The sequence below is a fragment of the Esox lucius genome, chromosome 5 (assembly GCF_011004845.1).
Source record: "Esox lucius isolate fEsoLuc1 chromosome 5, fEsoLuc1.pri, whole genome shotgun sequence".
Lineage (NCBI taxonomy): Eukaryota > Metazoa > Chordata > Actinopteri > Esociformes > Esocidae > Esox > Esox lucius.
Genome location: NC_047573.1, coordinates 13,512,226 through 13,525,635, shown reverse-complemented (window position 1 = coordinate 13,525,635; position 13,410 = coordinate 13,512,226). Strand labels below are relative to the sequence as shown.

The 13,410-nt window shown below is 47.3% G+C and overlaps 1 protein-coding gene across 1 annotated transcript; it reads right to left on the bottom strand.

Annotated features, from left to right (window-relative positions):
• Nucleotides 1-793: 793 nt before the first annotated feature.
• Nucleotides 794-13,081, bottom strand: LOC105005990 (synaptopodin 2-like protein). Its single transcript, XM_010864280.4, has 5 exons — nucleotides 12,833-13,081; nucleotides 8,055-8,206; nucleotides 7,447-7,701; nucleotides 6,922-7,337; nucleotides 794-4,647 (listed from the first exon to the last, which is right to left on the bottom strand). The coding sequence occupies exons 1-5, from the start codon at nucleotides 12,932-12,934 to the stop codon at nucleotides 2,015-2,017; spliced, it is 3,558 nt and encodes a 1,185-aa protein (XP_010862582.2). The 5' UTR covers nucleotides 12,935-13,081; the 3' UTR covers nucleotides 794-2,014.
• Between the last annotated feature and the right edge of the window lie 329 nt (nucleotides 13,082-13,410).

Genomic DNA, 13,410 nt, shown 5'->3' with positions numbered 1-13,410 from the left:
AGTGCAGCCAGGTGTCATTTCTTGTGATAAAGATTAGCATTAGTACTTTCTCCACAACCCAGTTGTTTGGGGTTATTCATTTTGTTTTTCTTAACCCATGCGACCACATCAATTTTTTATTTGTAGCTCAACCCCCACCTCACCCTGGGCTTGGGTAAGGCTAAAGTTAGCACTGACTTGGTCACCTGATACAACAGGAGTCATAGGTCAGAGGGTAGTTATGGTTCCTCGTCTCACGGATGGTAATGGATGGTAACATCCGGATGGTAACATGATGGAGGAATTGAAAACACAGTTAACGGGAATCGCTGAAAAGATAAAAAAATATATATTAAGTATGCTTAGAGGAAGCTGAGTTGTTCCACTAATTCTGGCATTTTTGAGAACCATCATTTGGCCATAAAATGCAAACTTGTTTAACTTAATACTAAATGTTTTTCCAATAGGTTAAATTAAAAAAAATATATAGTAAGTGCCAGATAAAGGAACCAGTTTGGCGATAACTGGGTTGCCCAGTTTACCACATTAAAACGGGAGTTCCATTCATGAGTTCCGTTCACTTAATGGACATAAGGGACACATTTTGTTAAACCACAGGCTACTTTGCTGTGGACGGTTTTGGTTTGTCTACCATAACGCTATGAATTTGAGCTCAGTCTAAGTACAAAGCAGCTACACCACCTTGCAGATAAAGGTAGGAACTGTCTCAGAAAATAGGAACATTTACCCAGTCTCTTTTAAACCTAGTGCACGGTATGTAATTAGGCAACATTGTGAAAGACAGACAAACAACTGGAGAGTTCATGTTTATTTGTCAGAAGCTCAGAACACTGCATTAACTGGTCAACTCTCCATATCGACAATCAGACAAAATCTCCCCCCTATCATTCTCTTCCTTTTCCTATCACAATGTGGCAATAAACTTCATGATGTGGAAAGATAAAAGAAAGAAAACCAAGCAAAAACATGCTGATATAGAGGGTACTAGTGTGCAATACTCTTAAACAACCATATTATATCAAACTAGGAAAAACGGGCTATTTCATAATAATAATAATAATCTTGACTATAATACTGGAAAAAGCAAAAAAGAAGATTTGCCACAGCAGAAGCAAGTGACCTTTAGAGACCACATGAGTTATACTTATTTTAATCCCAGGTCAACTGCATGGTACATACACGCCTGGATTATTCTGCTGAGCCTCTTGTAGCCCCACCTTTGATAGATCAGTAGCCAGATTTACTATGTGTATCTTCTCTGTCTTTTTTTCTTCATTCCTTTTTCTCTTCACTTATATCTATTTCCTTGACCTCCTTTTTACAGGTCAGTTTTCCCCCCACATCCTCAACTCGTCTGTTTATTATTTAAACAACTTAATTCCTCATTGCTCATTGCTTGTCCCATTTTAACTTCAAATAATCTTTATCAAACTTATATCATGTGCCATTTTAACTTGAAACAAACGTTATCAAACGTACATAATATCCCATTTTAACATATTATATTATCAAACATGTCACATCATGTCGTATTCTCTCGCCCGATCCATGTCTCTGTATATTAAACATTTTACATAACTTCTGGCTTTTTTAGGTTTGCCATATTCACATATCAGCAACATTTATTCTACAGTCTGTCAACTATGCTTAAAATCATATTATTTTCGTGAGGTCAAAATACCAAACAGATTTGCAATAGTGTCTATAATAACAAGAAATCAATTAAGATGTGGATGTGTGAATGTGATAAAGAAAACCACAAACCAAAGAAATATCAAACCAGTGAATTTAAATGAATTGCGGCCACATCTCTGATGCTTGTGTAGACCAATGTTCAGTAGGAAGATCTCCTGTAGTCTGACTAAGACACAATCATACAGGCTATTTCTGTCATCTCTCTCGTTCTCTTCTTCTGTCTCTCTCTCTCTCTCTTGCTCTCTCTCTCTCTCTCTCTTTCTGTCTCTCTGTCTCTCTCTCTCTCTGTCTCTTTCTTTCAGACCCATGGTGTGTAATGTCAGTGCATGGTGGATCCGGGTCTCCAGATGCTGGCTTGCAGACCCAGGTTAGAGGTGCTGAACCTGGGGCGAGGTACTCTGGAGGGCTGGCTGGAGGCAGGGCGAGGTGGCATATTGACCAGAGGGCTCAGCTCAGGGGCACTCTTAAACTGCCTGTTACCCTGCTGAGAGGTGTAGGGCTGAGATGCATCCGGGGGAGGTTTATGGACATGGGCGGAGGATAAGCTAGGAAGCTGAGGGAGGGGCGTGGTTGGGGCTGGGGGAGGAGGGGCCCACTGTGGGGGAGGCTGGTAGGCAACGGGGGAGGGGTAGAAGGAAGTGGCTGTTGGCAGAGGGGAAATGACATCAGACCTCCACAGCGGTTCTCCAAGTGTGGTTGCTGACCGCGGGGCGATAACTGTAGGGACGGGGCCGGTGGGGGGTGGCGTGGAGAACCGCTTGACCTCATACACACGGGGCATTTTGATTGGCCCCTGTGAGCCACCTGTCATGCCTGGGGCTGGCTGTGGAGTCCCGCCCCCATAGCTGAAGAGGGAGGAGTTTAGCTGGTAGGGTTGGTAACTCAGGAAGTCTGTCGCCTTGGTGCCTTGAGTCTTCTGACCCCCAGAGGCAGCTTTGTGCCCCGTCGGTCCCCCACCTTTCCCTGCTGCCCCTGCCCTCTGGCGCTGAGCCTGTGGAGGACATGAGGGAGAGAGCAAGGGGTTGTAGCTGATTGGTGGGGGGGCCCTGCAGCTGGAAGAGTATTTGAATTGAGAAGGGAGGGAGGGGGTAGGAGAGGCCTGCCGGAGGTGGGCGAGGGAGGGTTGGGGGGAGGAAGGGGCACTGTCCACGACATAGCGATCCATCCTGCTCTGCCGACGGGCAAACAGTTGACCTCCCTTCCCTGCCAGCTGGGGTACCTGTGGAGGGGCCTTGGGTTTAGGGGCCACAGGTGGGGGTTGGGGGCCTCTCTGGGTTTGCATGAAGTTACAGGCCTCTGCCCCCAGCCTCAACCAATCCTCTTCAGGACCTGACTCAGCTCCAGTCTCCCCACCCCCAGCTCCTCCACTCAGCCCAATGGGGCCTGGGCCTATTGTGGTGGGAGTGTCTGGGTTCTGGAGCAGTTCCAGTAGGGCTGGATTGGGAGACACGTCCTTCTTGTTCTCCACAGAGGGACGGAACATGGGCTTCTTGTTGCCGCGCCGACGTGCCTCAGCCAGGATGCCTGTTCTGAAGGCAGGCACGGCAATACGCTGCTCACGGGACGCCAGCGAATCAGAGACCGGGGACTGGGCAGTGGAGGGGGTCAGTATGGCGGGGGTTGTTGTAACAGTGTAGGGGTTAAAGTTCAGGGGAGGAGGGGCTTGGGTCTGAGAGTAAGGTGTGCCAAAGGAAGGAGTGAATGGTTGACTGGGGGGAGGGAACGGTTGTTGAGTGGGAACAGGAGAGAAGGGTTGGGCCCCCACAGTAGAGGACTGGTAGATGGGGCCATGAGGAGGGGGAAAGGTTTGACCAGGAGGAGGGGAGGAGGGTTGGGTTGGTTGAGGATGAGGAGTGGAATGGGTATGGGGGCCAGAAGAGGTAGAGAAAGTGGAAGTATGGATAGAAGGATGAGGACCAGTTTGAGTGGAAGAGCGGGTGGGAGAGAATGGAGCTGAGGCTAGAGAGGAGGACGGAGATAGGACCAAGGGAGGAGAGAGGATGGAAGGAGCAGATCTAGGGGGGATGTAGAGGGAGGTGCTAGAGATTGCTCTCCTTGCCTCGGGACCCCCTGAAGGACGAGGGGGTGAGACGGTCACCATGGATACTGCAGCAGTGGGTTTGGAAACCGTTTTCACAGCCGGGGGGGGCTGGAGGGGTCGGAAGACGACAGGGGTGGTGGGGCGGTGAGCTGGGCTAAGGCCCGAGGTGAAGGGGCGTGCCGTGCGGTTATGGATACTGCCAGGTGGAGTAGGGTCAGGGTTGGAGTTAGGGATGGGCTGGTTGAGTACTGTGGTGTGAGAGGGTGGAGTAAGAAAAACACAGGCTTGACTCACCCCCACTGAGCCCCCATTAGACAGACCTGCTGCAGGGGAGGGGTTAGATGTGGGATTAAAGTTGACAGGGTTAGCCCATTTCATCGGCTGATCAAACTGTTCCTCCTCGTTCCTCTCGTAACCAATGGAGTCCAGCCCAGGGCTCTGATAAGCTGGGGCATTAATCCCAGAGCCCTGATTGGTGGACACGTTCAGATCCTGGCTCTGATAGGCTGAGTAATCCAACCCTGAGCACTGATTGGTTGGCGTTTGGGGCCTTGAGTTATAGGTGGAAGGGCAGGCGGAGCTTCTCCTATCCAACAGATCCAAATATCCGCTGTCCCAGGTAGGGTCAAAGGTTCCAACCGCGTCATCTTCATCCACCTCCGACCCGGAGGGAAAGGAGCTCCCCTCGTCCTCTAACTCAGTCTCTCCTCCAGTGTCGGGACCCATGTCCCCTTCTGCACGGCCGAAGCAGGTGAGCGTGTACTTCTTAGCACGCTGGCGTCTCTTCTTGAACATAAGAACTCCTTTGGAGTTGGGGTTGGGAGCATCAGTGAGCAGGGAGGCGATGGAACGACATTTAGTACGAGCCTCTTTAACCTGCTTCTCTACCACACTGTCATCTCTCTGCAGCTCTGGGAGGAGGAGAAAGGGGGAAAAGGAGGGTCAGCAGTGGGTTAATGAAGTAACTGTAATGAATATCTACGGCCCTGCTACTGTAGACTCCAAAGCCTGTTTGGAGGACATTCACCTGATGACGTCATAGCATCTGAAATGTCACTTGAGTCCGTGATGACACCATGATGGTTGACACCATAAACAAGTAAGGGGGGTGGCTGCACAACGCTGACTGACAGGAGTGTGTGGTGTGGGGCTCAAAGCTCTGAATGATCCCTATTCCCCAGTTGAGCGAGGCCCATTAAGTCTGCCTGTCTGGCCGACTCCATGTCTGTGCCTTGTATCTAGTGTATTAAATGGGAGATAGTTCAGCTGTTTCACAAATGAACTCAGCCCTCAGAAATAGCCTCACACAAATACTGCTAGCATGACTAAGTGACACAAACACACATTCGCTTATTGGCATACACACACACACACACACACACCACACCAGCGAAGGTGTCTGTGGCTGAGCTGACAGGACAATGCGTCTATCACATCCATTAACTGGGATCACAGTCAAACGGAAACTTCCAAGTACCACCAATCAGGAGACGAACACAGTTTAAACCAGATTCAGTCCGTTACACACGCTTTCGGCACCCCAAAGTCATCATCAGCAGCATCTGTGTGTGTCTGTGTGTGTCATACCTGCGTACACAGTGTTTGTTAAGAGTTTTCCTTTCAGGTTCGATCCCGGCGAAGTGATGTTCCTCATCGTCTCCAACACTCACTCAGATATATAGACCCAAAGACTCCTGCAGGTGGAGAGCTGCCAGCACTGCTCTCTGGTCCCTAGTCTCTCTCCCTCTTCTCTTCTCTCCGGTTCATCAAAAGACCTTTGTCTCTCAACCTATCGCTCTTCTTCTATCCCAAACCAATGAGGTCAGCCCCCATTTCTGTCTGTCTGACAGACATCACACACCTGTCTGGGCTTACAAGCGCATACACACACATACACACACACACACACACACACACGCACGCACACACACACACACACACACAAGCGCAAATACACGCATACGTGGTCTCTCGGGGTCTTCCCCATCCACCCATGTAATACACACACTCAAGGAATGCCCACACAGAAAATAACCCTGTAAATGTTTAGGTGTGAGCTGTTTGTTTATGCGTGCTTGTGTGTGTTTCCTGATCATTACTCACGGATGATTTGTCATTCTCTACTGATGGCGCCTCGCTCCAATCCCCCAACACCCCTTTTCTCCAATCCCCATCAGTGTGTCTGTGTGTCTGTGTGTGTGTGTGTGTGTGTGTGTGTGTGTGAGTCTGTGTTTGCGTTTGTTAAAACAGTAAGGGTACATCTCATGTCATTTCAGTCAACGCTCAGTTTTGTCTGTCTTTCAAAGATATACTTGTGTTAACTGAAGTTAGTCCCCACAGTAGACTTAAATTTAGCAGGCTAACAACATCCCAGGAATCATCCCCGGAATCTGCTGATGACGTGTGGAGAAATTTGGAAAACGGTCGTAAAACAATGTGAGATCACTCGTAGAGTTTGTAGATTTGTGTAGTCATCTTAGCAGATCAAAGTAGTGTATACCCAAAGTCTATTAGCATGACAAGAATGTTGTTTTTGCCATCCAGTGATTTGGACTGAAGTGAGAAGGTTATACACAGCATGTCATTGATCATGAACTGTGTGCCACTCCTCTCCTCCCCATTGCACGTTCATCTGTTTGGAACAGTAAATGGGAGGTCAGATGTATCCATTTGTCCATCAAGGCTAGAGGGGAATGCCAGAACTCCTCTATAAATACTCGGGTGAGACCAGAGCTTAGAATACTGACAGGACAGACGGAGGGGGGGGGGTTTGAAATAGGAGAGGATGGCTTTGATTCAGAGAATAGACAGCAACTGGAAATATATCCTCCCCTCTCTCTCTCTCTTTATATATACAGTACATTTGTACAAGTCCCTCTCCTACTGCCTTCCCCTTTTACGTCCCTCCACCCAGCTGATCACAGTGAGAGGCTGAATTTACAGCAGACCACCACCAGAGGGAGTCCCATTACAGCCCACAGTCATCTTTGCCACCCTGCCCCAAGAAACCAGCCGAAGACTGAATGTGAATGTTGGACAGGAGAGGGGATCTTTTTTTGTTCAACCAAGAAATTACTTCCTGGAGGGACTGCCACGGTGAGAGCCAGGGGAGCTTTCAGTTAGTTCCTTTTAACGCTCGACCGTCTAATGTGAAGCAAGTAGGGTATCTGTTATGGGGTACTCACTGGCTTGCCGGGCCTTGTCCTTGTACGTAGAGGACAGCTGATCGCTGACCGGGGTCAGCTGGGCGCCCACCATGGGAACCATCTGTCGGCTGGAACCCAGCATCATGGCTCCTTTAGCCCGTTCTGGAGACACCAGAGGGGAGCAGGCCAGGCTCACACACACACCGGCCTCCTGGAAGCCACTGTCTCCTTCTCCCTCTGGCTCTCCTCCCTCCACCACTTCCCCTCGTTCAGGGTGTGGGACGGGGCGGGCCTGGGGGGGTTGGTAGACCACGTCCCTGCGTGGCACTCCTGGTTGAAACCCTGGTTCTAGACCGGCCGGTGGCTCCCACTGTTGGAATCCTCCGTTTCCCAGTGTGGGCAAATGCCCCCAGGTCCCCTGCAGGGAAATCCCAACATCTGGAGCGCTCTCATACCTGGAGGAAGAGAGATAGAGAGAGAGGTCGGACAAGCCCTGATGGTGTCATAGATAAAGACCAGGAAGCAAGGACGCGATGGTTTCCGCTTTGGCTGTCGCGTTGTTACCCGCTCATCTCAGAGGTCTCCTCCTCCTCGTTCTGCTGGCGACTGGGAAGACGGTCGTGTGGAGACGAGCGCCGCTGTCGGCGGTGCGCGTGTGTATGTGTGTCCGCATCGCTGTCCGTCTCCCCGTAGTAGGCCTCGCTGTCGGGGGGGGAGGTCAGCGTGAGGCAGGCCGTCCTGTCAACAGGGTGCGGGCATGTTTGGGCTGCCGCGGGCGAGTGTGTGCGGCCCGACGAGACCGCGGTGTTCAACCCAGACCTGGAGACAGATGAGAGACATGTAGTCGGGCTCTGTGCGTGTATCTCTCTCTTTGTTTTACTACGCTCCCTACAAGGATCTTAAAACAAGGAAGATTTGACCTCATGGGGGCATTTAGTTGGTAGGCAGCCTCATCACCCTAGGGAACTGCAGGCCTTAGTGCAAGTTGGTGTCCCTTGGATAGTCTACCGAGGGCTGTCTGGTTTCCTTTCAGGTTCTCCACTAGGCCTGCTTGGGGTGTGATTGGGGAATGTCCCCGCATACTTCATTTCATCCTTCGGCGAATGGTTAAATAAAGCTGAAACCTTACAGTTTCTTAGGGTCCTAAAATGTGTGTTTGCCTGTGCTCTGACCTCTTGACCCTGAGGTTGAGTGTGTGTCGGTGGGAGTCGATAAGGGTCATGGCCTGTGCGTGGCTGAGCTCAGAAGACACACAGTCCCCGATGGCAACCAATTCATCTTCCTCCCGAAGGCCCGCCCTGCACGCCTTACTGCGTCGCCTCACCTGCAACACAAAACATACACGTTTACACACACGCACACCACACTACACTAGCAGCCTCGGTGGGATTGAGTCACCGACCACCACTAGGGGGAGACAAAGGCTGAACTCAGCTAGGAGGGTACGGGTTATGAGGTCATCATCAGTGGGAGATCTGAAGGAGGAGTAAGGGGGAGCAAAGAACAGGCATAAACGTATCTGTCACTAAATGGGGTATGTGTTAGGAGCAGAGCCCTCTATGTACATGGATCTGTCAGAAAGCCAGAGAGAAAAGGGGGATGGTGGGATGGACAGAGTGTGTGAGAGTGAGAGGACACCCAATGGGAAATACAAAAATAAAAGGGTGAAAAAGAGAGAGGGGTAGATGGGGTGGAGAAATGGAAAGAGCGAGAGGGAAATAGAAATAGGAAGGCTAGAAATAAGGAGATGAAAAGAGGGAGGGAGGAGAGAAATAGCAGGTGACAGATGGTAGATCCACGCCGTGCCAAACAGCAGAATATTTAAAAGACAAGACCCACAAATAAGGATTATTCTAGAAATCTAGGTCACCTGTCCAGTACATTTTTTGTAACTCATAATAGCATCTTTCCCAGTATGGATATAATTCACAAACAATGAGCGTACTTTATTAGGGGTGTTTCCACATATAGCACGCTTAAACTATAGAAAAATACAAAATAAATGCCTCAGTTCTGTTTGTGGCTCTGAAGGACTCTTTTCTTCACTAAAAATATTTTATATATCCCTTTCCAACACTGGTTGCACAGCAAGACATCAGAATCCGTTAGTCATCAGAATCTGTTATTGGACTACGTAGGGAATTATTACCACCTACCTGCAGATTAGCTTTTTATTTGGTTTCTGGCAGTAAAGTGAGGAGCTGAGGCTTGCCCAGTGCTTGTTTTCAGGATGATGGGGGACAATTGTGACCAAGGATATAAAAATGAATTAATAATACCTATCAACACATAATTTTGTTCTGTACGCAAACAGCACTGAATTTTCTGAAAGGAGATTTTCTGAAAGGAAATAAATGTGAAAACATCAAGATACCTCTACCTTACTCAGACATGCGCACCCAGTAAGAGATGGGGTATTAGACAGCTGTCCACTAGTGCAAGCACTGGGCCGAGGGCATGCCTTACATTCACCATGTGTTCCCTCGAAACCCAAAATAAACTCCAGCAGGACAACCGGACACATTCCTAGACTGACCTGCAGTGCTGCTAACCAGGGATGTAGCCTTTTACATACTATATGACGAGTTTAAAAAAGATGTATACCAACCACATCAACAGATGTAATGGTTTTGGAAAATGTTTACAGGGTGTAACAATAATGGTCTCCACATTACTCAAATAATTCAGTTTTCAAGGTAATACCTTTTTTAATTTCCCCCTACAAGCATTTTTGTAGGGGGAACAAGCTTAAAAACAAGGAAATAGAGGACATTACTAAGTGTTCAAAATGTGGATAATTTGTAGTTACACGGGGAAAGATGGGTCATGTTTTTCAATTACATGGGTGACCTATTATTTTTTTTTTCTTCGTTTTATGTTCTGATAACCGCTATGGTCATTTGTAATCTATGGTATTTCCTTGTGTCAGCATTTTATTTTTAATTATTTGATTTGCTCACTCTCATTCCCCAGGCTGAGTCCAATAGTGTGAGCATCACCAGGTGCACAGATACAGTAAGCCACAGGGTTTCCCTCCCCCACTCAGTTTGAGAAAGACACCAATCCCTCCACACTCCTTGTTTGTCCTTCATATTTTCAATATGCTTATTATTCCATGAGAGCATATTTAAAACTGTTACTAAAAGGCATTTTGTCAAATAACTGGGAAGACTATAATTGGCAGAGGCTGCCCTCTCGTGGAGAACATGAATATGGTACTTACCACAGCAGGGGTTCTCAAACAATGATTATTTGATTAAAATCCCATTTGCACTATTAATAGCTGAATAATTGGATTGAGTATTTAATGCTGTTTTGGTGGAATTATATTTTACAACGGGAGTTTTCTTTTCAATGCTCAGGGAGGGGGGGGAAAATTCTCAGGGGCAGGGCCATCCATTTTCATTTCCTTTTTTTCCTTGGGGGTTTGTGGATGGGTAGTGTAGCAATAAAGTACATATAGCCACAACAACAAAAAACACCCTGCCCCTTGACAAAAAAAATTATGAATTGCATGAAATTTGCTAAAACCCGTCAAAATGGCCAAGGGTTGGGAATTTCAAATATTCCTTCCGAGGGCCCAAAACTTGGTTTATTCAGCCATGATTATGAGGGAGGCAGTGATCAATGTGGTATTATAAAAGGCATCCCAGACCCTCAAAAGTTGGAGAACCCCAACTTCACATGGTCAATAATATCGACTTATACTACCAAATTAGCCTGGTTAGCACGATCATTTCGGTTATTTGCCTCTTTTCACCTCTAACGTTTAACACCAGGTTGTGTGAGCATGTGGAGGGCATACATGCCTCAGATAAGCCCTGCTGGGAGTAGCAGGGTCTACAGGATCAGAATAGCACATTTAAGAGGAGCTGGATCAGGACATGGAAAAAAAGGACTCTATCCTTCTCTCTACCTCTCTCTCTCTTTCAAACACAGACATAAAAACACACACAGACAAAAACAGAGACATACTTCGCCCGCACATAACACACACACCCTCCTACAGACACACACACACACACACACACAAGCACGAACACGCACACAACTAAACATTATTCTAGTGGTGACTTTGTTTCTATGGGTGGAGGGCCTTTGTGCCAGACTATTCAATGGGGTGTCCAGTTAATTCATCTCACATCCATTCATCTACTTATTAGCTGCTCATCCAGATTTGTTCAGCCAGAAGATGTGATGGATAAAAGCCTCTATTCCCTGTGTCCGACCCACAGGTTGGTGGCGCAGTGTCAGATGATGCTAAACACTGACAGTAGAACATGCTATGTGTTATAAGGTTCAAGGTCCTGTAGGAGGGTAAATGGGGCCAGAGATGTTGACGTCAGCAATTCCCTGAACATTTATTCATCACAACAGGGATTATCAACTTTGACTCGTCTTCTTCTCTAACATAATACCAACAACAATGGAAACCAGGGTGAGGTCAAAGCCCAGCTTTACACAATATATTTTCTGATTGGATTAAATACATTGTGCACTGTCAACACCAATGTGTGTGTGTGTGTGTGTGTGTGTGTCCACTTAGGTAGCGTGCCCTCAATTCCAATGTCTTATCATGTCTTACTGGCATACTACACTGACAGAGACAGCATAATTCCTGCCTCACTAATATGTGAACACCAGGAAAGCATAGATCATGTGTCAGATCAAGATACCTCAGTACTGTGACAATCAGAATTGTGGATTTAAGGAAACGTAAGCAAAGCAAAACGTTTTAATTCTTCAGTCGCTGAAATCAAGATATGTTTCATTGCTGAATATAGTAAAAAACGATCTAGAACAAATACATTGGAAAGTGGAGCCAAATAAAGACTGCAGTATTTATTATTGTTTCCGTAACCCAAAACGTGTATCTTCAAAAGATAGAGAATCTAATCAACCCAAACACTTCTACTACAGTTCAGTATTATTCTAATGTTATCTGACCCCAAAACAAGACAGGTTGTGTTCCCTTTCTTAGACATTGATCAGATCTTACAACACAGGGATAGATATTTCACATATAATATGTTACAGCAAAACAAAATCTTATGATGAAATTGATGACCATTGGGTATTCCACAGAATGACTGAGCAGCGAAACACAACGCAAAAAGTCTCAACCAATCATAGACATCTACATTGTATAAGTTTGAAGAGCACAGTTCAGTACAGTTGGGTCCAATCAGTACAATAAAGTGTAGAAGGGTACAGTAAAATAGGGTACACCACATGTACTATACACTGCTGTGCCCTAGTTTACCACACTAGTAATGTTTTGTACCGTGCTGTCCTCGCTTGGAAAATACAAACATCTATGATTGGTTCGGATTTGGTCCGGTCCAGACTGAGCAAATTTGAACAAATCATAGACACCCATTTGGTCTTTGAAATCACGTCCATTCTGTACCAAGGAAAGCTGCGTTTGGACTTTGAGTTTAAGGCCAAGGCAGAAGAACCAGATCTTTTCGACTTTTATGGAGGCCGTTGTTGTTCAGTGCTCATTGGCTACGTGGCCACCTCACAGTAATGATCATATCAATAATGCATTTGATTTATACAGAGCTTGTTCACCAGCTGCTCACATTTCTAGACATTGCATGGGGACTTCTACCAATGTGTAGCCCCCACCTGGCTTATGCATGGCAGCCATTTTGTGACAGAGAGCTCAATAATTGTACCAGTAATGAACAGCCAGGCGGCATAATATATGGATACAACAGAATACTGATGGGCTGATACCACCACCTATACAGCACAGCTGTCCCCTAGCTCACTCCTGGAACTCTTACTCCACGATCTGCTGTGCAGGCCTTCTCCACTCTTTTACACACATAAACTCAGACCAATCTGTTGTCGTACTGCACTCTACTAAACACATCCTGTTTTTCCATGTGCTTAACTCTATCACACACACACACCAACAAGCTCACACACACACACACCATACCTTGGACACCTGTAGCGGTGACTGATCTTCAACTCCTCCTTGCAGTCTAAAGCCCCACGGAGCACCTCCTGAGAGAGTGACTATCACCTCCTCTGCTACCATCACAACTCAGCAAACCACAAACACACACTAAATCAAACTCCACACAGAGGGCTCCTCTCTCTGGTTCTTCCAATGGCTCTGTGGACGTTCCGTCTCACCGGTCTGACATACTTCCTCTGTGACCCAGCCCACTTACTCCACACAAAGAGTGGCGGGGTTGAGAGGGAAGAGATAGAGTGAGAGAAAGAGAGAGGGACAGAATAAGAGGGGGGGGGGCAGAACTGGTTTCCGTCTGCTAACAGCAGAATGCTGTCGGTGGCGCTGGGGGGGGGGGGCGAGAGGTTGTGTGTGTGTTTTATATCCACCACACATGTCATGTCACTCTGCGGGATGCTGATAGATACTCCCAAAATAACCCCCGCGGCACCTTCACACTCACTCGCACACTGTCCTGACCCCAACCCAGCCCTCTCCAAGGCTTTGTCTCCAACTTCACAGTCTCCCACAGGACAGGGTTGAGAGTGACTGTAGAATGA